The sequence below is a fragment of the Thamnophis sirtalis genome, unplaced genomic scaffold (assembly GCF_051295495.1).
Source record: "Thamnophis sirtalis isolate CommonGarterSnake01/CBP01778 unplaced genomic scaffold, rThaSir2_p1.2 scaffold_2, whole genome shotgun sequence".
NCBI classification, from domain to species: domain Eukaryota; kingdom Metazoa; phylum Chordata; class Lepidosauria; order Squamata; family Natricidae; genus Thamnophis; species Thamnophis sirtalis.
This window is the reverse complement of record NW_028261382.1, coordinates 115,096,745-115,122,922: the sequence shown is the minus strand read 5'-3', so window position 1 is coordinate 115,122,922 and position 26,178 is coordinate 115,096,745. Positions and strand designations below refer to the sequence as shown.

Below are 26,178 nucleotides of genomic sequence, written 5' to 3'. Positions count from 1 at the left end.
TAAAGATTAAAGTATTCTCACAGATATAGTCTAAGTAGCAATAAGAAGAGGATTCTAACCAGGAATGGGCTTCAAAAACTTTAGCAAGGAGTTCTCTGCCCAGTTGCTGGGTGGGTGTGGTCATGGTGGGCGTGGCCTAGTCAGCCTCCTGCACCACGGTGGTGGGGGCGTTTTAGCCCTCCCAGGCTCCGGAAGCTTTCATCAAGCCTCCGGGAGGGCGAAAACGGCCTCCCCAAGCTCCAGAGGCCCTCTGGAGGCTGGTAACAAACTTTCCGAACTTCTGGTAGGCCCGTTTTTCACCCTCCCTGAGCCTCTGCACGCACCCTGAAATTACCTGCCTCCAAAATGGGTCATGTGGGGACTCCTGGGAGGGGCGGGGTAGGCAGGGCCAGTCAGATGTGGGGTTCTCCAAACTGTACAGAATCTTAGCTAGAGGTTCTCCCGAACCCCTCCAAACTCCCACCAGCTCACCCCTGATTCTAACCCCTGAAGTTCTGAACAGCAGCCAAGAAGTCTTATCAAGTTAGCCATTGTGCCAGTCAAAAATGTGAATTAGAGAATAAAATTATATGAAATCATCAAATCTGTTTATAATCACCTAAAACTCAAGTTTTTAAAAACCACAAAATTGCGTTGTGGATTAGCTGTTCAGAAATCCATTCACAATCGATCTGTTCTAAAAACTTTGTATGTTTTCTTAGGCTGAGCCCATATTGTGTGCTGGCATCTAAATGCAATTTCAGTTCAAATACAGTTCATCTTAATAGCCCCAAAGGTACTTTTTAAAAAGGCAACTGGACTTTCCTTTGTTTTTCCTCAAAGATGTTTTGTTCTCATTCAGCAAGGAAAAACAAAGGAACTCCAGTTGCCTCTTGAAAAAGCACGTTTGGGACAACCATGACCTGGATGGCTGAGAATCTCCATAGACACTCAACAGATTAATAAATTGCCTCCCAGTAGAAATGAAGACTTTCCTACATCAAAACCAAGGAAAACTTTTCAAATTACCGTGATCACCCACGAAGATAATGTTGGCACATCGGTGTAAGTTCAGCTGCTTTAGTCCATCCATTAGTTGCCCAAGGATCTTGTCAATATCTCTTAGTGGACCTAACATCTATACATACACACATATTTACACAAAGAGGGAGAATTAACCTTCTTTTTTTAAACTGTACTACAAGTTTTACACTATGAGCCCCCTTTCATCTGATAGTATGTTTTCATAAGCATAATTATATTATATTAATTGTACTATACTGTATTATATTATATTACATCAATCTCTCTGAAGCATTACTTTACACCAAATACCAATATAGTCCAGAATTATGGTTTTTGAATGGCTAATCAGATATTTTTGTACAAAAGAAAAGACTTGATAACAATAAATTCATCCATATTATTCCTCAGCAGCTGTTTTCAGAGATATTCTGACTCATCCCTCTGAGCAACTTAAGGCCTAGAGATGACTGATAGTTTTTAATCTTTCCCGTATTTATTCTCTTTCAATATATTCTTATTAGGAGAATTATGAAAATATTAAGATATTTGGAGTATCTTATTATATTCAAAACAGCATGATCACTTCTAATAATATCTGAAATAAAGAACAGTTTAAGATTTTTCCATAAAACCTACAATGTACCTGAGGGCTCTAATTCATAATAGGAGAAATCATTCATCTTTAAGAGTTAAGCAAACTCAAAGAAATTCTAACAAGCTTAGAGTTATACTGTAATGTGCACAGGTGGTGGGTTCCGGATCTTGTTGCAACCAGTACGGGGCAACGGGGCCCGGCAGCCACCACATGAATGTGCACACGCGCGCAGTGCGCACATGTGTCCTTACCTCCTGGGATGTTCCGCAATGCCTCTGCGACACTCCAGATGCTCGGCGGAGTGTCACGCAGGCGCTGTACGCTGCGCGTGCGTGCACAGATGGCCCGTTTCCTTCAAATACAGGTAAGGAACGAGGGCAGGTGGGTACTGAAACGGTACCCAGTGCTCCCAGCAGGCACCGGTACGCCCATACCGGGGCATATCGCCTGCAACCCACCACTGATGTGCACCTATAGTCTTCTGATGTTGGCATTAAAGAATATCACACTTACACTGTATCACTTTAAAAAAATTAAAATTGTGATGAGCTATGGTTCTTTAACCCTTTTTTAATCCCTAAAAACATAAACTCATCTCTAGAAGCCATATTCTAAAATAAAGAATCAAGCATAGAACCAGGATTATTTTAAAACAGAGCGATGGGTCACGTCAGTTCATAAAGTTCTTGGGATAATATTTTTCCAACCTTAATTTCTAACAGTACATTTATGTTAACAAGCTAGAAGACGGGAATCCATGCATCCTGCAGGTTTCATGGACCTCATTCAGTGAATGATTTTTAAAAGCAAAGTTGAGGAGTCCTTTAAGAATGAATGCAGCTGGACATGATTTATATATAAAGCATGACACAGAAAAAGCTTCTTTCCATTCTCTTTTCTCTTTCAATGTGAGAACTCCAGTGTTTATCACAGGGCACATTCCTGAATCTCAATTGAATGATTTGGGTAGTTCTCGTTTATTTCTTTTAAGGGAAGATTTGTCTTTGATGGTAATATTATGGTATTGCCAAGATAAAAAGAATAGCATATCACACTTACATCCTATGTCCAAATTCATCACAAAAGTCTGAAGTGACATTTCATATGGTGAAAACACTCAAACATCAACTTGAATCCATTGCTACAGGTTCACATGGTCAACCTTTCATGCTCTTAATCTATGTTTATGCCATATCCGTGTCCTATACAGATTCTATATACAGTGTGAAGGCACTTTATGGATACAGGACTTCCTTACAGTCATATTTTCATTCAACTTGAGTGTTCAAATAGACAGCAGCCTCAGATAAATTTCCTTTGAACTTACTGATATTCATTGCCTCAAAATATTCATAAAGCTTCAAGCATCCTCCAGCATTGCAAAAATTTGATACCATATAGTTATCGGTCATGAAATAAGAAAGGATCACGGACCAATTCTTATGAATAAGGTTTTATTTGATGTCTCCTGCTAAAGGAATCCAATGTTCACAATTTGTCATGTTGTGAACAGGAGTAAACCTGGCAAAATTTAACAGAACAGCAGAGTTGGGAGGGACCTTGGAGGTCTTCTAGTCCAACCCCCTGCTCAGGCAGGAAATCCTATACCATTTCAGACAAATGGTTGTCCAAACTTTTCTTAAAAACTTCCAGTGTTGGAGCATTCACAAATTTCTTCAACCCATTGCAAGTTTTACAAATAGAACTTTCCAGAGGCCCAAATAATCAGTTCCAAGAAATTCATTTTGGCTGGGGGAAAAAACAACTGTAAGGATGACAATAAGCATGATTCTACAGGCTAATCCAATGTTATCCACCTGTGGGTGGAACAGTTTAAATGGCTTTTTGCATCTGAGTCCTGTGATATTTAAAAACAACTGTTAAGAAGGGTTTAAAGCTTGCACCAAGAGACAAAGAATGCTACCCAAAGAAGAATGGGGAGGAGGAAAAGATAAACATCAAATGAACTCAACTGCTTGATGGCAATCTGTGGTTGTTGCCTTTCAAGATGGCTGCACTGAAAGTTCAATTTGGAAGAAGCTCATCCCAAAGTTGGGAGGACCAAAAAAAAAAAAAAATCAAGTTGTTTAAGAGTCTCAGTGGTTGATATCTACCAGTTTTGAAAACTTACTTTGTTCCGACGGGATTCCGCAGACAAGTGTTCCATTCTAGGTACTTTTCGTCTTCTCTTGGAAGGAGCAATACGCCTTTTCAGAATCCTCTTAGGACTGATTTTTCTTTTAGGTCTTTTAGGTGGAGTAAGAGGAGACCCAAAACTACTCTCCTGTACTGACGGAGAGAGATGCTTGGACTCAGAAAAAAGCTCGTCTCAATATCAGATCGTTAAAAGCTATCCGTCTCTAAGACACGGCACGCCAAAACTCTTGGTTCAAACCATCTAATACTGGTCAAGTCAAGATCAAGGTTGAAAAGAAGAATTTAATTATTTGTGATAATACCCTGTTTCCCCCCCAAAATAAGACCTCCCTGGATAATAAACCCAATCAGGCTTTTGAGCGCATGCGCTGAAATAAGCCCTCCCCCAAAAAAACCCCACCCTGAAAATATTGCAACACAGCAGCAGCCGTGAGGTGACCGTGCTTGCCGCCTCCTGCATCTCAAAAATAATAAGACCTTCCGAAAATGAGGCCAAGCACTTATTTCAGGGGTCAAAAGAAACTAAGACCCTGTCTTATTTTTGGGGAAACATGGTAGTCCTGGAGTCTGCAGGAAACAACATTCTGAAGAGGATGTCCGGTTTGTTTGTTTTGGGGTGTCAATACTCTTTTCATGTTTATCAAGAGAAAAAAAGCATCAGTAGCAGGAGCCATTGCTATTACTGGATGCTCAACAGACTTATGTTTTAAACTGCTCTAACAATTCAATGCTTCACTAGTTAAAGCCAAGGTGGCGCAGTGGTTAAATGCAGCACTGCAGGCTACTGCTAGATCAGCAGTTCAGCGGTTCAAATCTCACCGGCTCAAGGTTGACTCAGCCTTCCATCCTTCCGAGGTGGGTAAAATGAGGACCCAGATTGTTGGGGGCAATATGCTGACTCTCTGTAAACCGCTTAGAGAGGGCTGAAAGCCCTATGAAGCGGTATATAAGTCCACTGCTATTGCTATTGCTATTAAATAACAGTACGCTACCAATTCTCGTTTGCTGGAGAGAATAAATTAAAATTGTTCATATAATGTTTTTATACCGCCAAATCCTCAGTCACTATCAACTCCATGCAGCTGGAGGCATGCCGTTTTTAAAACACCTCCAGAAAGAATGGCATTATTAACTGGATAATGCGGAAGGCATAAGTATTCATTTTGATCTTTAATGGGAGGGGAGAGGAAACTCTGAGCAAACACACCCTGCATTTGCTCCCTGTATTATAGGATAGCCGTAGATTAGGATATAGGATATTGTTAGATTTAGCTACATGCTTTCCACGATTATTGTGCTTGACATGTGAGAAAAGGCTTTAAAAACTACTGTGTTTCCCCGAAAATAAGACGAGGTCTTATTTTCTTTTGACCCCTGAAATAAGAGCTTGGCCTTATTTTCGGGGAGGTCTTATTATTTTTGAGGTGCAGGAGGCGGCTGCTGCTGTGTTGCAATTTTTTCGGGGAGGGCTTATTTTAGCACATGCGCTCAAAAGCCCGATTGGGCTTATTATCCGGGGAGGTCTTATTTTCTGGGAAACAGGGGAGGGGGAGAGGAAGATATGAATGAACCACTTATTAAGAGGAGGAGAAATCGTTTGAAAACAACAGAGCTGCAGTCCCAAGCAGTGCAGAGATGCCGGATGCTATTCGAACTGATCTTTAAAAGAAGCAACTTTGCATGCAACTCCAATTGACAGCTACAATAAGAGTTCTTGGCAACTTTTAGGATCAGATTTCCCCGAAGAGAGAAAGATAACACATACAGGAAGATAGTTGCAGCTTGTTTATTTTAAAAAAATGGAGAAAAAAAGAAGCGAAGAGAAGTTGAAAATTGGCAAGGATTTTACAAGGCCATTTGCTTTCTATCTGCATAGCCATTCTCCATCTTTGCTGTTCCAATCGCAGAGCCATGTTCTTGGAAGATAATAATTTTAAAAACCCAGTATTGCCATCTGCCATGCCATTTCTTTGCTCTTGGACAAACAGTTGGAAAGGAAGTGCTAATCCAGTTCCATTTCTCTCTATCTCTCCAAAAAGCAGCTTCAATTTTGTTTTGTTTTTTTTTTTAAAAAAAAGGAGAGGAAAAAAGAAAAAAGAATAGAAGAAAAAAGAGTTCAAGCTTCGTGCAGCCTCGATGAAAGCAGCAGCAGATGGAGGAAGGATTCTCAAAAGCTTACTCACTCTTTCCAAGAGAAGCGCAGCCAAAGTTTTAACTTATGCCATCAAGTGGGTCTAATAAGAAGAACCCCCCCATTCCAGGGTAGCATGTTAGAAGAGCAGCAGAGCAGTCCTTAAGCGTACGGATGTTGTCCAAGTCACTGATCATGGTAAACAGCATTGATATAAACATTCACAAAAGGGATAGCTTCATCTTTCGTAAGAAATTAAAGCTAGGAAGAAAGCCAAATCTGTATTAATCAGCCAAATCTTAGCTTTACGTTGGAAGAATGAGATCAATGTAAGCCGAGGATGATGACACACCTAAAACTGAAAGAACTAGCCAAATGCTTGTACTTGAAACAAACTGTCTCAAAATAGGACATTATACAACAAGATAGAATGGGTGGACATGCAATGTTTGTCAGACAGAGGATTTTCCAAAGTGACCAGGCTAAAAACACAAAAACAAAAAGGAGATATGAGACCAGAGAAACATGATTTGATATCTTAAATCTTTCTGTCCCACTATAATTTTATTTATTTATTATGAAATTTCTTTGCTGCCCTCCTTGTAGCCAATGACTGAGTTACTTAAAAAAAAAAGGTAGCTGGAGGAAGATTGATCCATTGATCTTTGTGCATTAGCTATCATTATTGGGACCAGAGGTGGGTTCTTACCAGTTCGCACCAGTTCGGTAGAACCGGTTCGTCAAATCTACCGAACCGGTTAGAAGAGGTTCCACCAGAAAGCAGGCCACACCTACAGAAGAGGTTCCAAAATTTTTTGAAACCCACCACTGACATCCACACACACCCACACATGCACACGCACACACAGAAAGAGAAAGAGGAAGAAAGGAAGAAAGAAATAAAAAAAGAAAAAAAGAAAAAAGAAAGAAAAAGTGAGAGAGAGATGAAAGAAAAAAAGGAAAAAGGGACAGAGAGACAAAAAGGAGGAGAGAGAGAGAGAAAGAAAGAAAACACATGGTTGGCAAGCCACTCCCACAAAGGAGGCCACACCCACAGAGTAGGTCCGAAATTTTTTTGAAACCCACCACTGATTGGGACCCAGCCTCTACAAAACATATTGTGACTTTACTACCCACATACAGATTACTACTTAATCAATCAACTGGTTGAAGTTGCAAGCTGGTGGATCAAACATGAATCTAAAAGTTCCTTACATCATCAACCTCCACTTTTCAGTTTAGCAGTAAAACATTTCTAGGGAAACTGACTAGAATCTCTCTGGTTTATGGGATGTGGGGGATAAGCTGCTCAAATAAATAAATAAATGCTCAAATAAATAAATAAATAAATCTGTGTGTGTCCGTGTGTGTGTTCCAGCATAAATCTGGAACGCCTCAAGCAATTTCAACCAAACTTGGTACACAGATAACTTAACTCTATAGAAAAAAATATTATGGGGGTAAGACACCCGTAAAACCTTTTGGGGTGTGTCAGTGGTGGGTTCCAGATCCCATTCCAACTGGTGCAGTTAGAACAGGCCCGGCGTCATCCATATGGACGCGTGCAGTGTGCGCATCCGTTTTACTGCTTCCGCGAGCCTCCAGCTGCTCAGCGGAGTAGAGCGCAGGTGCTGTATGCACCGTGTGCGTGCACAGAAGCTCCGAAGACTTAAAAGACCGGTAAGGAGCTCGGGCGGGCAGGTGGGCCCTCGGGAGCAACGTACCGGAACAGTATCCGGTAATCCGGGCAGGCTCCGGTACGCCAGTACCGGGGCGTACCGCCTGCAACCCACCATTGGGGTGTGTGTTCTATTAAGATATAGCCCGTTGTGCCTTAAAATGGTGTGAGGGGAGAAAATATTCATTGGAACATTGCAGGTAATAGGCCTGGGAATGACCTTGCAGGCCTCACTGAACCAAAATTTTAAACTAGCCTAATTGCAAAATGTACCACACTAATATTTCCAAATGTGCTGACTTGTGCTGCATGTTCTGCAAAGTTTGTACTTGATATGGATATATTTAGAGCAGGAAGAGTGAGATAGTGGGAAATGAGGAACTGAAAGTAACAAGCGCCTGAGAACTTCAAATGTACATGGGTGTTTGCAGAGAATGACGGTCAGTAAGGCAGAAGAAGAAAGTAAGTTGTGAAATATGTGCAGAAAAGTATAAAAAGAATGTCTTGGAAAGAGTTCAGGGCCACTGGCTGTAGCTAATCCTTGCTGGATTCAGCTATTACACTGGATCTTATTGCAATAAGATGCTAATTTTAAAAATGCTATGTTTGCTATTCATGTTCAAAAATTGTTCATGAAACAATAAACCTCTGGTCTTAAAGTAAGATTTATTGCCTGTGGTTGCCTGTGGTTTCCCTGTTTTATATATAGGGAAATTTTTCTAACAGTGGCTTCTACTGTACAGCACAGTTGCCATGGTAACGGCTTCACAGTACTCCACAAGGGGGCTCCCTCTGGTAAGGGGGAAAATCCAACATGAGAAATTACATTTGATCTGGACATTTTCCCCCTATAAATAAATACCCGGGCAATGCCAGGTTATTGGCTAGTACTAAATATAAACCGAAGAGCTCAAACTTCAAAGCTTGATCTCAGTAGGGAGCCACAATCCAAAATCATTACTAGGTCAGAAGGCAAAAGAAGCTCTCATATTCAATATTTTGACTTAGTTGGCCAACCTGGAGCCTGGCCCAGGCCACTGGACTTCATTAACTCCAATCAACATGGGCAAGACTAAGCCGAGAAGCCAGCATCATTGGATATTGAAATCAAAGCTTATCTTGCAGCTATGTTAGTTCTACTGCACAGTCCTTTTGAAATGGAAGGTCCTTGTTGCTCTCTGAGCTTGGTTGTTTTCCTGCAGACGTCTCATTACTCAAACTGGATAACATCATCAGTGCTGGTCTAGTTTGGGTAACGAAACACCTGTAAGAAAACAACCAAGCTAAGAGAGCACCAAAGGACCCCTCCTTTCAACCCTGAGCTACAAATATTCTCCTTTATTGGTCCTCTTGCAATGACTTCGTAAATTATCTTCTAAAGCAAGAGTGGAAACCTGTAGAACGCCACATATTACTGAACTCCAAAGCTCAGCAACTGTCTTGGCAATATGGGGAGGACAATTCTTTTAACTAGCCTAATCTTTCCAGGGGGGTTGGGGGCGACTGTTTTGTTGTGGTTGCCCTTGTTATTGCTTTTCAACAGCGTTTTAAAAAAGGATCAAAGGGTAAATGCATTCTGCAGATGATAATCTTCTGCAGATGATAATCTTTTAGCTGAAGAATACATTCATTTAATTTGAAATTTATGGTTTATGATTCCTGCGATGAATACTATCAAAGGTAACCATTAAGAACATATAGATAGCAAAATACAAACACAACATTGCTACAAGCCATACCCTGAAACTATACCCACAATGCACACACACACAAACACACAGAGAGAGTAGCAATCATCCTAGCAATAATTACATGTAACTTCTGAGAGGTGGTATTTCTTCATCTTAACCCACAAATCACTCTAAAGTTTAACCTGTAATGCCTTGTAACCTGTATATTTTCCTCTGCCTATTCATAATCCATACCTCTTTAGTGATGCAGTAAAAAAATAATCTTAACTATGATATGGTACGCTATTAAATTCACAACATGCTTAGCTATACAGTAGTAATACTCCCAACGTAATAAAAATATAAAAACTCATTGAAAATTGCAAACTTTTTTATAATTACAGCTTTAACCGAATATAGATGCTATTTTAGCTTGCTTTCACACTACGAAAGATTTTTCACATCAGGAGATATTTTAGGGGTTATAATCAATTAATATGAACCCAATTGGGTGCAAAAATAATTATTTTAAGGAACTGGGAGTTGGGTCTTCTATAATTTGTTTCCCAGTTCTATTGATTAAGAACCTTAACTTCTAAGATTAATCCCAAATGTTGAATATTTTGCCAGCTCAAAACAAATCAGTGGAATAGGGTTAGGAAAGAGGAAAGAATTGCTTTTGATTGTCAAATGCCAATATTATTGATGCTTGAAAAGGAGATGATCAGGAGGAGGTCTATAGCCGATTCCAGGTCTAAATTTAGCAATATTATTTTGCTCCTGGACTACTGAGGTTTTTCCCCTCTAAGTCAGGGGTGTCAAACTTGTACTGTGACTTCTTTCCCCTTCACTAAACCGGGCGTGGGCATGGCCAGCGCATGACTCATCTGGCCAGCGGGCCCCGAGTTTGACACCACTGCTCTAGGTCCTCCAAGAGTTTTCTGATATATATATACTTCCTTATATTCTTTCAAAGAATCCTGTCCAGATGTAAATCAGAACATCTGTGCAATTTCCACAGAAAGGCTAACTTCTCTAAAAGTTCATGAAGAAACTTGAAGCCAAACCTATGGTGATATATGAGATGGAAATGTCTCTTCCCCATTTCATCTCAAGGGAAATAGCAGCTTTATGAGTTGAGGGCTGGAAATTTCAGTGAGAGGAGGGGAAATATGTGCTTTTATCTCTGAACCCCAAACAATCGCAACTGTTCCATGTTGCTTCCGATTCTCATCTGACTTTCAGTGACTATGATACCAATTGCAGGGAATAATCTAATTTGGGATTAATCAAAGCAGGGTTTGATAGACTGCAGCTGGACCTCACTGCCAAATAAAATAGTTGCAGAAGCCAAAGCTTGTTTTCACAAATCTGCACCTTGGGAAGAGAATTTACTGTCCCCCCACGCTTGAAAAGGGTGGAGATGAACTCCACAGTAAGAGGACTCTTCCACACAACAGTGAAAACAAGGCCTATAGCCAATTCCAGCTCTAAATTTAGCACTATTATTTTGGTCCTGGACTCCCGAAATATACAGAGAGCAGCAGAATCAAGTGTTGCAATAACCAGCTGGGGATTCCCAAGAGCCAAAGATATAAGAGATAGATCCCTCAAGGGCTATCAATAACCGTATTGGCCAGGAAAGAGTAGAAGCTGACATCCAATACATCTGCAGAGTACACAGTTCTGAAGAAGGGTGTTGTACGGTTAAGTGTTCTACAGTCTTGGAATAAAATCGGGAAACTTGGATTGAAGCAATATAATTACATTAAGATTTTTAAGCCGCGTTGCTGAAGAAATCAATCCTCTCCTTGTCCTCAGACATAGACTTCTTAAAAGCCATTTCTTTATCCAGGAGTGAAACTGTGGATCAAATGTCTGCCACACTCTGATTAACTTTAATAGGCCCATAAAATTGTTTTCCATGGTGGCAGGGATCCACCAGCTTAGCAATCTCAGCCTGGAGCTGCAAGCCAACACTGATCGGTTCTTTCCATGTTCTCCCAACCCTGTTGGAGGTGTTTGTTTAAGCAGTTCTTATGTGGCTGGGAGAATATTCCCCTCAGAGTCTATGATCAAAGGTTAACTGTGTAGATCTTCATTAGGACTCGAGGTAACAGAATAATTCACCTCTGTGCTTGGAACCTGGAAAAGTTTTTTTCCCCTCAAACTTCACATTGGCCCTGGATTCATAGAGGGGGGAAAAGGAAGACAGTATTACAGTTTCAGAGAATTCCTTTCCCCAATGGCGGTGCCAGAGGTCAGCGTGAATTACGTCCCTCAGCCCTGGATTTCAAGGCCAAAGCACAGAATCAACATCATGTATGATTGGACCTCAGTCGCTCAAGTGGTTTGGCTGAATCTATGGGTTTTAGCTTTCAAGCAGGGGTCTCCAACCTTGGCCACTTGAAGACTTGTGGACTTCAACTCCCAGAATTCCTTAGCCAGCCGGCTAAGGAATTCTGGGAGTTGAAGTCCACAAGTCTTCAAGTTGCCAAGGTTGGAGACCCCTGCTTCAAAGCAACGTTTCTCAATTTCAGCAACGTTAAGGTAGGCGCACTTCAGTCAGCACAGAGCATTCTGGGAGTTGAAGTTCGCCTGTCCTTAAATCGCTGAAGTTGAGAAACACTGCTTTGAAGCCTACCTGTTATTCTCCCGATTTCTACCCAAGTGGCCATAATCATTTACTAAGGATGGTTAGAAGCAGTTTTAAATAAGCCTCCTGACCTAGCACATCGTGCAGAAAGCAAATGTGGCGTTAACCATTTGCGTGAAATTACTGAATTATTACAAAACATGAAAAAAAAATGCTCCTAACAGATTAACAGAGTTGGAAGGGACCTTGCAGGTCATCTAGTCCAACCCCCAGCCCAAGCAGGGAGACTCTACATCTGCCTCTACCTAGGATCAAACTTACAACCTCCTGATAGGCCACAGCAGATCCTTTCATACCACAATGCTTTAAAAAAACAACTAGTCAACCTTAATTATATCCAAGAATAAGCCTGCAAGTCTTTGATGAAAATTCTAGCCCTGTCAACACATCCACATCCACACTCACACATACACAGACATAGTTTGCCAGTCCCTGAAACTTTAAGCAGATGGATAATGTTTATTAACAGTTTAGTCCTCTCTATAAATGTACTGTCTGTATTTTCCAGAAGGTCCTATTTCCTTTGGAGGCTTATAGAGGTGAACAATTAACTAGCTTTAAACCATTTCACTCAGGACTAGTAATACAGGTTCATGTGAAGATGGCAAAACCTGGAGCTGCATTCTATTTATGGGCAAAGACGAACTGTACTAACCTCAGAACTAAATGGACCATATCTGTGGCCAGCCATATCTGGTTGGTCAGAGTAGAATGCATAAGCGTAAGGCCTGAAAAGAAAGGAAGACATCAGTGAGTTTCATTTAACATGCAATTCTCACTTTCCAAATACTAAAATTATAAATTCATTCACCCCGTTCCTCTGAATAAAATGAATAGTTTCATTGTATTTAGAGATGGTGAAGAAATAAAAAAAATATCAATACAGCCAGTAAAATATTGCTGGAACCTTGCAACAAAGGTAAACAAAGCCTGTTGACTGGAAATTAGCAATAACAGTTCAAACCATGAGGATAAGCTTGCTTCATTTTGCATAACTCTGAGGGTGTCTGATATTGTTTGTGAGATCTGGGGGTGTTTAGGACACAGCCACTCTTTACTGTAGGGGTGTCAAACTCGATTTCATTGAGGACCACATCAGGGTTGTGTTTGACCTCGGGGGGTGGGGGGGCATGGCCAGGGTAGGCGTGGCCAGCTCGGTTTCTCTTGTGTCAGAGGCACCTGTGGTGGCCCGAGTGCTTTGCCGTGACCCGACAAAAGCGCGCTGACAAAACCGTGTCACTAAAACTGCGACGTCATCAATGCGCCAACAACAGCGCGTTGACAACAGCATGTCGATAGAAGGGCGATTTACAACAGCGCGGTGACAGAAGGGCAATTTAAGTTAAGGTAAGGGTTAGGTTTAGGGTTAGGTTAGCGTTAGGTTTAGGGTTAGGTTTAGGGTTAACATTAGGTTTAGGGTTAGGTTTAGAGTTAAGTTTAGGGTTAGGGTTAGTGTTACGTTTAGGGTTAGGGTTAGCGTTAGGGTTAACATTAGGTTTAGGGTTAGGTTTACAGCGCCCTTCTGTCGGCGCGCTGTTGTCGGCACGATTCAGCACTCATTCGTCGGCACGGTTCAGAACTCGCGGTTTTGTCACCGCGGTTTAGTCGGGCACGCTTTTATCGGTCACCCTTTTGTCGGTGAACCGTGCTTTGCTAGTGAAAACAGGCTCCCTAGCTCAGTTTTCGGCTATGACGGCCTCTTGCCAAGGTGGAGCAGTGGTTAAAAGCAGCACTGCAGGCTACTGCTAGATCAGCAGGTCAGCGGTTCAAATCTCACCGGCTCAGGGTTGACTCAGCCTTCCATCCTTCCGAGGTGGGTAAAATGAGGACCCAGATTGTTGGGGGCAATATGCTGACTCTCTGTAAACCGCTTAGAGAGGCCTGAAAGGCCTATGAAGCGGTATATAAGTCTACTGCTATTGCTATTGCTATTGCTATCTTGCAACCGTGTCCGTTTTCGCTGGCAGAGGCACTGCAGGCTGGTCCTTTGCTGTTTCCATGGCAGCTCCATGGGCCCAATCTAAGCACCCCAGAGGCCAGATCTGGCTCACGGGCCTTGAGTTTGACACCCCTCGTGTACTGGATCAATATTCACTGTAGCAATAGCTTTAGGAAATCCTGACTCTACTATCTGACTACCTGACTATCAGTCCGCCCTGGCAGAATTCTAATAACTTTTAGGATATAAACTGGGAGGTTTGTACATGCAAAACTGGAGCTCACTAGATACTTGAGTTGAATACTTTATTTGGCCAATTAGAAACACACGGAATTTGTTTCTCCAGTACAGAAACTCTCAGTGTACATGCAAAACAACAGAATAATAATAATACCAATAAAAGGGAGGAGTAAAGAAGATAATAATAAGTAGGATAAATAATAATACCGCAGCCACACTACATGGGTAAGCATACATAGGCATTAGTCAGCACTGTGAGGATAAGGAGTTCAGCAGAGTGATGGCATAAGGGAAAAACTGTTCCTGTGTCTAGTTCTTTTGGCATATAATGCCCTATAGTGCCATCCCGAGGGAAAGAGTTGAAACTGTTAAAATCTAAGATATGACGGGTTGCAGGGCCCTCCTTCAGACCCACGCAATATGCAGGTTTTCTATGGAAGGTTGACTACTTTATTATATTCTACATATAATACAAGAAATTCCCCAGACTCCTCACCCTTCCCTGGGAACAAACAGATAAAGTTCCATGGAATTTAATGGGAATTAGCACTAGGTCTTTTGAGGCTGCGCAATGACTGTAGGCTATCTCCCCACTTGACCCCTCCTTCTTGTCTGGATGGGAGTTTCTCAACATCGAGGAGCATTCTGGACTTTCCCTTTCCCTTTTCACTTTGCTGGGATAAGGCAAAGCTGGGTTATCGGGGAGCGAGTTCAGGTGGGGTTCTGACCTTGTATACACTCTTGTTTATGGAAAAAACAAAAAACAAAGAATGAGAAAGTTGCCATCTCATATATTTTCCAGTGATGAAACAATTTAGTGTTCTATTTTGTAACTTCATTAAAACATTAGAAAGTGTGCCAAAAGAGGCATAAGCTCTTGGGAAAACATTCAATAATTATCTTTAAGAGATGGGAAAAGGCTACAATTGTTCTTTTTTGGACTCTACCTCAGAACAAAATATGATGCCATGTATTCTCAATTGCCCAATTAAAAAAAATCTTGATATCTGCCCAATTCTTGGATTATTACTCTAAATAGGAACAATAGAAAACCAATGGATCAACAGTTTTAACCCATGTTATTAAAATTTCCCCAATACAACGTGTACACCATTAGCAAACAAATATGTTTGATCAAAATTCAATTTCTACCAAGGGTATCAATAACGCTTTCATTGCATTCATTGCTACGAAAGTAAGGGAGGGGGACAGAGAAAAGACCAACCTGTCATTGTCTGCCATAGTTAGCCACTGCAGTATGGTTAATATTCTACGCTCGTAAGGGATCACGCTAAATCAAAACAGAGAGAAAAAGCATGAAATCTCAGCTAGATTATTAATTTATAATCGTCTTACGAGTTCGTCATTAAGATCGGGTGTTCCATTTATGAGCTTTACATGGTGACTCTTCTTGAAGTCACATTTACCTCAGAAATGTCTGCCTATTACAAACCAGCTTTAGCTGAATTGCTTCCTCAACACCACAACCCAGGAATTGTGGTTACTAAATGCTCATCTTAAAAAGATGTCTTGCTTTTGTTCAGAAAATTAAATGTGGAGGGATGTCCATAGTCCCTGCTAGTTGGCAAGTTTTATTCTCTATTGTCTGACGTTTGATGGGATTATTAAAGTCTCGTGAGGAATAATGAATAGGATTTTTGTTTTAATCAAGAGAGAGACCAGAAACATTAAAACTGGGTTCATCTAGTCAAGCCAAGTGATGGCAAATTCATTATAAATACATAAAAGCATTTCCTTAAGAATGTGTAGTTCAACAAATGAAATGCAGCTCAACAACTGAACTTCACTTCCCTGTGATTTTTTTAGCAGCTGTCAGCATAATAGCTTTCATTTAAAAGGAGAAATAATACACATTCCCAGCAGATAAAAAGTGTCAATGTCTAATTGGGATTGTGGCTAGATACTCCCTTCAGCCCGACATATTGGTGGCTAAGTAACAGGCCACAACAACAGGATGCTGTTTTACATACAGGTACTCTTTGACTTATGACCGGAGTCAAAATTATAGCAGACCCCCATGAAATAGACTTACAACCTAGATTTGAAGTCCAATGGCCTCCCCCCCCCCTTGGGGGTTACCTGATCACATTTTGAGTGCTTGGCAACCAGACTGCATTTATGGATCTTTGCAGCATCCTGAAGTCATGTGACCACCATTTATTGTTTTTTCCGAAACCGACCTTTACTTCCAATTTTGGACAAAAAGAACGCCCATGGCAGAAAATGATTTGCTTAGCAACTACAGCATTCAGGGCCGAGGTGGCGCAGTGGTTAGGGTGCAGTACTGCAGGCCACTTCAGCTGACTGTTATCTGCAGTTCAGCGGTTCTAATCTCACCGGCTCAAGGTTGACTCAGCCTTTCATCCTTCCGAGGTGGGTGAAATGAGGACCCAGACTGTGGGAGCAATATGCTGACTCTGTAAACCGCTTAGAGAGGGCTGAAAGCCCTATGAAGCGGTATATAAGTCTAACTGCTATTGCTATTGCTATTGCTATTTTGAGTGCTTGGCAACCAGACTGCATTTATGGATCTTTGCAGCATCCTGAAGTCATGTGACCACCATTTATTGTTTTTTCCGAAACCGACCTTTACTTCCAATTTTGGACAAAAAGAACGCCCATGGCAGAAAATGATTTGCTTAGCAACTACAGCATTCAGGGCGAAGGTGGCGCAGTGGTTAGGGTGCAGTACTGCAGGCCACTTCAGCTGACTGTTATCTGCAGTTCAGCGGTTCTAATCTCACCGGCTCAAGGTTGACTCAGCCTTTCATCCTTCCGAGGTGGGTGAAATGAGGACCCAGACTGTGGGAGCAATATGCTGACTCTGTAAACCGCTTAGAGAGGGCTGAAAGCCCTATGAAGCGGTATATAAGTCTAACTGCTATATTCAGTTAACTATCATGGTTTATTTGATTAAAGATCACTGCAAAATATCGTAACATTGAGTTAGTTATGGGATGTCCCACTTAATGATTGGCATGATTTACCAACATAATTCTGGATATATGTTGTAAGTTGGGGACGACTATATTCCTATCTTCCTTTTATTCATGTATTCCTATCAGCCTCTTGACTACTGATGCCGGATGACATTGGTTGATAAAGCAGAGTAAGTTAGATTAGGTACTGTGGCAAAGTACTTGTAAGTGAAGGCTGGATTATAACTTTACAACCAGAAGACACACATAACATTTTAAGGATTGTAGTTATACTTTTACAAACACGTAGAAAAACAAGCTATCTCACTCCAACCACCACTGCAGATCACTGATTTCTCATCCCTCAGTCAACTGATTCCTGAAAGAATGTTCAATTAAGCACTGCAGAAAAACACTATGTAGGTGACTAGGTATTAAGAAGTAACAAAAGGAGCACATTCTAAATATAAATTAATCCCTTCCAAAGAAGCAAGAAAAGAGTGGAAAATGTGCCGTCTGATTTTAAAAGCCAAGGAAATCCATTTCAACTTTATTTGAGGATTAAGCCCTATAAGAGCATTTGGTTCCAAATACCTGCCTTTTAGGATTGTAGCTTTGTTACTGAAACTCTTTTATGTATGAATTTCCACTATCTAAAAATCAACACTTACTTAGACCAAAAGAATGTTCCAGCTTTTACTCCTTGCTTAGCAGCAGTAATCCATATCTAATGAGGAAAATATAATCAGATTACAATGGCTCAAAATGTCTGTGTTATAAAGACAAACTTCCCTACAATAAAAACATTTTTAAAAAACCAACTAAAATGTTGGTTTTCTAAGACCGCCCCTGAGAATTTAAGCATCTGGATCTGAGAATTATGTAGCATTGATCAAATTCCTAGAAGGGTTTAGAACAAGTAATTCAGATGAGAAATAGAACATAAAGCCCAACAATAAAGCTACATAAAATATATAAAAAGAAGCTTAAGCAGTCTCAAGTTATTTTCAATCTGAGAAGATACTGAGAAGGTACTAAGACAAGTACAAAAAGAGAGGGAGAGAAAATTGGCATTGACTGAATTAAGTACTGACTGAAATTAATTGCATGTAAAGGGGTGAAAACAGCTATGAGATTTAACCATAATGGACCAAAGTCAAATAAAACTGACCGGTTGACCTCCCCACCATCGGTGATTGAATTTCTCTCTTCCTCGAAGGTTAAAAATAGCATCAAACACAGGGTCGTACATTGAATTTCCAATTATTCCATGAGATTCAGGGTAGAGTCCCTTTGAGCAAAAGTAAATTAGTTAATCAGATCAGATCACATTTTATTACCCAGAATTCATAATATCTATTTTGCATTATTGCTGTCTTCCTTTTGTATCTAAACGGTGGACGTGATGAACCGGGGTCTAGAAGCCGTAAAAGACTGGATGAGAGCAAACAAGCTGATACTATATGGGCCAAGGTGGCGCAGTGGTTAAATGCAGCACTGCAGGCTACTGCTAGATCAGCAGGTCAGCGGTTCAAATCTCACCGGCTCAGGGTTGACTCAGCCTTCCATCCTTCCGAGGTGGGTAAAATGAGGACCCAGATTGTTGGGGGCAATATGCTGACTCTCTGTAAACCGCTTAGAGAGGCCTGAAAGGCCTATGAAGCGGTATATAAGTCTACTGCTATTGCTATTGCTATACTCTACCCAGACAAGACCGAGTGGCTGTTGTGTTTCCCTCCCAAAAATTTGACCAACATACCATCACTCAGGCTGGGGGGACAAAACTTACACCCCTCAGAAAGGGCCCACAACTTGGGAGTCCTCCTGGACCTACAGCTGACTTTTGACCACCATCTCTCAGCTGTGACCAGGGGGGCATTTGCCCAGGTTCGCCTGGTGCGCCAGTTGCGGCCCTACCTGAATCAGGAGGCCCTCACAACAGTCACTCGAGCCCTTGTGATCTCCAGGCTGGAATACTGTAATGTGCTCTACATGGGGCTGCCCTTGAAGAGCATCTGGAGACTTCAGCTAGTCCAGAATGCGGCCGCGCGAGTGATCGTGGGCGCACCACGGTTCGCCCACATAACACCGATCCTCCGTGAGCTGCACTGGCTACCTGTCGATCTCCGGGTGCACTTCAAGGTCCTACTCACCACATATAAAGCGCTCCATGGTAGTGGATCTGGCTATTTGAGAGACCGCCTTCTGCCAATTACCTCCCTGCGTCCCATCAGATCGCATAGAGTTGGCCTCCTCCGTATCCCATCCGCCAGTCAGTGCCGACTGGCAACTACTCGGAGGAGAGCCTTCTCTGTTGCGGCTCCGACACTATGGAACAATCTCCCCGTGGAGATTCGTACCCTCACCACTGTCCAGGCCTTCCGCACAGCCCTCAAGAACTGGCTAGCCCGTCAGGCCTGGGGATAAGTTTACTTTTACCCCTCCCAAATGCTGAGTGAATGTTGAGTTTTACTGTTTAATTTACTTTTGTTCACATTTCTTTTGTATTGTCCTACACTCCCCTTCCTTTTTGATTGTAAGCCGCCCTGAGTCCCCTCAGGGAAAAGGGCGGCCTATAAATGTCCAATAAATACCTAAAAATAAATACCTAAATACCTAAAAATTCCTAAACATGCTACTGAAGCTTCCACTTATAGTCAAAGATAATTCTATAGCAGTGGTGGGTTCCGGCTCCCGTTGCAACTGGTACGGTGCAACGGGGCCGGGCATCCGCCATGTGGACCATACCCACCGCCCGCGATGCTCCAGCTACTTGGCAGAGTGTGGTGCAGGCACCAAATGTTCCATGTGCATGCGCAAATGCCCCAGTCATTTTTCATTTTTCATTTATTTTCATTTATTGAGCATTTATAGGCCGCCCTTTTCCCTGAGGGGACTCAGGGCGGCTTACAATCACAAAGGAAAGGGAGTGTAGGGCAGTGCAAAAAGAAATGTGAACAAAAATAAATTAAACAATAAAACTCAACATTCACTCAACATTCGGGAGGGGCGAAAATAGGCTTAGCCCCAGACCTGATGGGCTAGCCAGTTCTTGAGGGCTGTGCGGAAGACCTGGACGGTGGTGAGGGTACGAATCTCCACGGGGAGATTGTTCCATAGTGTCGGAGCCACAACAGAGAAGGCTCTCCTCCGGGTAGTCGCCAGTCGGCACTGACTGGCAGATGGAATACGGAGGAGGCCAACTCTGTGCGATCTGATGGGACGTAGGGAGGTAATTGGCAGAAGGCGGTCTCTCAAATAGCCAGATCCACTACCATGGAGCGCTTTATAGGTGGTGAGTAGGACCTTGAAGTGCACCCGGAGATCGACAGGTAGCCAGTGCAGCTCACGGAGGATCGGTGTTATGTGGGCGAACCGTGGTGCGCCCACAATCACTCGCGCGGCCGCATTCAGTCAGCTCAAATAGAGGTAAGGAGAGCAGGTGGGTGGGCCCTCCGGAGCACCATACCAGAATGGTACCGGTGGCAGGCACCAGTACGCCCATACTGGGGCGTACCAGTCGTATCCCACCAGTGTTGGATAGTGTCCTTGGTGCTCCTTGAAATTTGGCTGTTTTCTTGCAGGCATTTCATTACCAAACTAGGTAACATCATCAGTGCTACCAGACATGAATTGTCTGCAAGGAAACCAGCAAGCTCAGAAAGCCACCAAAGACACTCACAGTTCAATCCTGAGCTACAAACATTATCTTCTAAAGATCATTCTGACAAAATTCCCAAGACAATACCCTCCAGATTTGGTATTTCATATCCATAATCAGCAGCCAGCATGAATAGGATGGATACATTATACTTGTTGGGGGGGGTGCCTCTATGGAACAACTTTAAGCTACATGTCGAGATATATTTCAATGATTAGAGTTTGTCTTTTTTCAACTCTTCCTAAATTACATAGTCTTGATTATTTCTCTGCCCCATGAATATAAACAGCCATCCTCAAAATGAATGAGCTGTTTCAAAAGAGGAAAGAGGATAATATATTCAAGAGTCTTAATATCCCAGCCATGCTAATACTTAAGAAGTATTTGTAAATATATTTGTATGTGTACGCGGAAAGAAAAAGAAAACTTACAGTTGCCAGAGTGTACAAGTTTGGGAAGGTTTTGGTTGGATAGACGGGTCTCATGTAGGGGGCATGAGTTCCACAGGATCCTGAAAACAAAAACACACAATACGCTAAATCTTAAAACTGGGTTAACAGTGCATTGCAAACAATATAACAAACTAAACTTATTGTTATTCAATAATAACAGTTTGATTCACATTGTATAAGAGAATGGATGGTTTCCCACAAATTATTCAACTCAGTTTCTCTAATATATTGACTCTGCCAACATGTAGTATGGTTAAGAGGATAGATAATTTCTTCAGCACCGTAGAATCCAACATTCAAACAAGGGAAGGTGTGTATCCTAGAGTAAAAACAGTTCATTTCTTGAAGATGACCACATTTCTACAAATCTGGTCAAATTTTAACCCATGGAGTATAATTGCAATGCAAGATGTTTTTTTTTAATGCCTCATTCTATTAAGTATAATAATTCAAACATTGCATTTTGTCATTGAACACATTTTCAGAGACTTATATTTGGAAACACTATGAAGCTGGGTGCATCACATCTGCTTTGGACCGAGGAAGGTTTTTATGACATTCCTCACCAAGATGTCAACAGCACACTGAACTGTTGACAAATTCAATTTTATGTATGCCGCTTGCTTTGAACCACATAACCCAAAGTAAGACATTTTTCACAAGAACTAAACAAGACCATGCAAAAATCTTGTTATCGTTAGATTGTTTAAATATACATAGACATATATACACATACACACATATTCATATACATATACACACATATATATGTGTATGTATGCATGTGGATATATACATGTGTGTGTACTGTGTTCCTTGGAATTTGCTCTGAAAAAAAATATAGAATTTTATCTATTGATTTACCTCTCAGTAAACTCAGTAAAATTATAAATTTTCATCCTATGCTCATCTGAAGTGTATGCAAAACAGAACATTTCTTCCATTCAATTGGTCACACAGACAGCCAGATGTTTAGATTGGACTTGGCATTTTTATTCATCTATCAAGTCCTTGCCAAGGAGCTGGGATAGGCAGCTACATCAAGGCTTGATGGTGTTAAAGATACTGTCACAGAATGTAAGCTGTCCCAAGTAAAGCTGCCTTCTGCAATTCACTGGCTTTGTCAATTAGTTGACTATGCTCAAATGGTGCTGCAGATGTTTAGGGTTCCATCACTATGGGTTCTGTTCTGTCCCTCCATATGGTGAGTCACACCGACACAAGGTTAATGTTAGCCGATTTATTCACAGTAATTACTCACAGACAAGACTTTGGCAGCAACCCAGACTCCCACAGATAAGAAATACACATAAGAGCTTCTCCAGCTTTAGTAAAACGGTTGTGTCCTGCAAAAGGTCTCCTCCCAAAGTCTCTTCTTATATACTCTCTTGGGAGGAGCCAAATCACAACCACCTGGGCCTGATTATCTCCTATGAGTCTGCCTCTGTAATTGCTGCCATTGCTTCTCCGCCCTTCTTTGCCTGACGTCAGGGACAAACTCCCTTTGACTTTCACCACTGCTCCATGCCTCAGGCGCCTCCTGGTGATCAACCAGCCTCTCTGGTCCCTGCTCAGAGTCTGAACCCTGCCCAGGGTCCTCCACATCTTCCAGAGCTGACTCATAGGATCCCTCGCTATCGGAGTCCATCGGCAGCTCCAACGGCTCCTGCTGGGCCACAACAGGGTTCTATCTTTGCTTTTTTGCCATAGCTTTTCCATTTCTACTTGCAAATCTTTATATTTTGTGAGGATGAGGATGATGATTTCTGTTTCCACCCAAAAACTAACAGAGCCCTAACGCATTTTATTGTATGAGTTCAGACAAAGTTGTCCAACCCAAACCAACAGAAGTCATGTCCAGACAAGACATTCACCATTCTGATATATTGTTCAAGCACGCCCACTTACTTAGCTTCTCAATATTGCGCATCACTTTTTCACCTTTCTTCATGTACGACGCACGGAAACCATCCACAGAGAAAATGATCAGCGGAGGGTGACGAAAACTAAAGAATAAAGATAACTTAGTAAACCAGTAGAACAGACTGCAGTAAGAGCATGCAAGACAGGAAAAAATGCAATCCAATTTATCAAAAGTTTTTTAAAGGTTCCTAGGTATTTTCATCTGGGATACAGATGCTTTACACATCCCCAAGAAAAAAGTAAATTTGTTATGGACACTCTAAAATCACTTATTCTATCCTTTAGGGCAGTTTTTTTCTCATCTCGTTTAAGGAGTGTTTTATTACATAACCTCCAGCTATTTCTTTCTCTGACTATTTTTTTTTAATATTGTTTGAATTTACCTCTTTGTTAATTTTGTCTGTTTTCTATTTGTTTATGTTGTACACTGCCCAAAAAGTGGCGGAGGTTACAGGCACTATAAAATGAGCAAAACAAATGAAAAACTCAGGGACGCTAACTTGAAAATTATAGGATCTTGGACTACGTTAGTGTTCTGGCCTAGGTTTCACCAAAAAGCATGAAGCAGATTCCTGGTCCCAACAAAACCCCTTTTATTAAGCAAATGTGAATTCCTCTCATTCACATTCAGCAAAGGCCTGGCAAACAGTCTTTCAAAGGTGAATGTATGACCACAGACCTTATCTATCTTGGAAAGCTGCCATGTAAATATTTTCCAAATGAGATGCTGTGCAAGGAATGACTTGGCACAGAGTCTCTGAGATTCATGGACAGATCTTCACACTTCTGAAATGAATCTAACGAATGAACGAACGGTTTCCTGCAAAAGCCCACTCGCCTTTCGCTCCTCTTTTATTTCCTTTCACCATCCACCTGTGGCTTTATTCCCAAGTCAACCCTGATTTCTGAGCTGTTCTTTTCTTCTGGCAGCTCTGTGCATGCACACACTGGGAACAGGCTCCAGTTGTTCCTCTGCCTCACTGCTATCTAGCTCCGTAGGCACCTGATCACTACCAGACAGCCTCAACCCCGTCTTTGCCTCTGATGCAGAGCCGTTGTCCGAGCTTTCCCCAGCCTCCAGGACTGGCCCATCCTCCTCCCCAACCTCCCCACTGTCCGACTCTGCTGCCAGCTCTGCTGGCTGCTGGCAGGCCACAACAATTAGATCTTATTAGAAGCAGATTAGAAAGGACTGTTTTGGAATAATGATGAAATTAAAATACATAAAATTCCTGAAATAAGAGAGAGATACTTGATAAATGTCTTTTCAAAGCTCAATACTTTTTCAAAGAGATTTTTTAAAGCATCTCCGGTAAAATTTTCATTTGAACCTGCATTTATCCATACTTTGTTATTTAATCTTAGAAACTACTGTTAACATTTGCAGTGCCATAAATCACAAAGATGAATGCTTGATGCAGCATTTAGAAAAAGACTCGAAAATATTTTGTTACAAAATGCATCCAAAAACATGGACTCAATTAGAACCATATAATTATTTCCATTTCTTGATCTGTCTGTCTAAATAATTTCTGCTTTAATGGGTGTTAAATCTTAATAATGTGAGGTGGTGCAGTGGTTAGGGTGCAGTACTGCAGGCCACTTCAGCTGACTGTTATCTGCAGTTCAGTGGTTCTAATCTCACTGGCTCAAGGTTGACTCAGCCTTCCATCCTTCCAAGGTGGGTGAAATGAGGACCCAGACTGTGGGGGTGAAATGCTGACTCTGTAAACCGCTTAGAGAGGGCTGAATGCTGAATGCTGGCTGGGGGATTTTGGGAGTTGAAGTCCAGACATCTTCAAGTTGACAAGGTTGAGAAACACTGCCTTATGGCCTTTTGATCAGCATGTCTTGCTTCTTATTGAGTTGGACATCAACTTTTGGAAGGATATAAATCTATTTAACTTAGGAGTGGTGCGGTAGCCTAGAGGTGTAGCTCTTGCCTCCCATCAGGAGGCTGTGAGTTCGACCCTAGGTAGAGGCAGACATTTCTCTCTCTGGGCACTCTGAGAACGTATCTGCTGAACAAAACTCTGCATTGGCGACAGGGAAGGCATCTGGCCATTAAAATGTTCTGCTAGATCCATTCATTCGTCCAGACTCCACCACGCAAGGGATTATGGGGTCGTTAAATGAAGATGGTGATGAGAAATATATTTAACTTCATGATGATTTCTGTGGTCCAGGCAATTCCAATGTTAAAAAAATCACATAACACACAACTAATTTGACAACCAGAGGAAGCCAAATCAGTTTTTTTTAAATTTCAAATGAGTAAATAAAGAGAAGAACTTACCCTGCTGGGCATTCTGGAGTCCGAATATCCTCGCAATCATCCATGACCCAGGGAGTGTCTCCTAAAAGAAAACACGTGTAATGCGAAGTTAGGTTAGGTTAAGTCTTACCCTGTGCATTGTGATTGCCTAGATTTATTCTCAAGTAAATAGACAATGGATTGCAACAGCAGGACTCCTCTGCATTTCCTATATTGGCTGAAGTCCCAATGTGGTATCTGGAGGTGACCATGTACATATGTACCAGCAAACTTTTTGATGCCTACCTAATTTTTAAAGTTTGTTTTCATTTTTTTAAAACAAAATTGGAAATAAGCATGCCAAAAAGTCAAGTGCCAGTTTCAAACCAAGCTGGCATTTCTAGCGATGCTTCTGGATTCCAAAAAGGTTGAAGTTGCAGTCTGATGGTTAATGTCAGGCAAAAAAGAATCAAGACCACACATTAAGTTCCAGTTAAGATGATTTATTGCTCATGCCTATACACTCAAATATCTAGTTGGTGCTAAAGGAGAGTTAATGGAATTCAAGTGGCATTCAACATAGACCATTTGTGGGAACATAATGATTCCAGGCTGATTACTCTATTGACTCTGCCCCTGGGCTCACCTGTCCTTCTCTCATACTTATTTTGCTGTATTTGCTAAGCACTCTGTTGGCTTGTGAGTTACCTCAGATCCTTTGAATTGCAATTTAGTGTCTCTCCAAGTCAAGTGATCCTGCCCTGTTCAACAAATCATGAGGTAAAAAAATCTTGACTTAGTGAGATGTGTGAGCTGAGTTTTTCTCTAATGTACGCTGACTCTAATTTTGCCCTTGGGGCTTCAACGTCACGTAATCT

General features: G+C 41.6%; 1 protein-coding gene across 1 annotated transcript in view; it reads right to left on the bottom strand.

The window, feature by feature from the left end:
• ENPP2 (ectonucleotide pyrophosphatase/phosphodiesterase 2) overlaps nucleotides 1-26,178 on the bottom strand; it is a 69,253-nt gene that overhangs the window by 26,378 nt on the left and 16,697 nt on the right. Inside the window, exons 5-13 of the mRNA XM_087706743.1 lie at nucleotides 25,343-25,403; nucleotides 23,032-23,129; nucleotides 21,103-21,182; nucleotides 18,182-18,301; nucleotides 17,682-17,737; nucleotides 15,297-15,362; nucleotides 12,548-12,620; nucleotides 3,732-3,884; nucleotides 1,009-1,117 (exon numbers count right to left, since the gene is read on the bottom strand). Coding sequence (XP_087562869.1) covers nucleotides 1,009-1,117; nucleotides 3,732-3,884; nucleotides 12,548-12,620; nucleotides 15,297-15,362; nucleotides 17,682-17,737; nucleotides 18,182-18,301; nucleotides 21,103-21,182; nucleotides 23,032-23,129; nucleotides 25,343-25,403 — 816 coding nt within the window. The remainder of the gene's footprint in view (nucleotides 1-1,008; nucleotides 1,118-3,731; nucleotides 3,885-12,547; nucleotides 12,621-15,296; nucleotides 15,363-17,681; nucleotides 17,738-18,181; nucleotides 18,302-21,102; nucleotides 21,183-23,031; nucleotides 23,130-25,342; nucleotides 25,404-26,178) is intronic.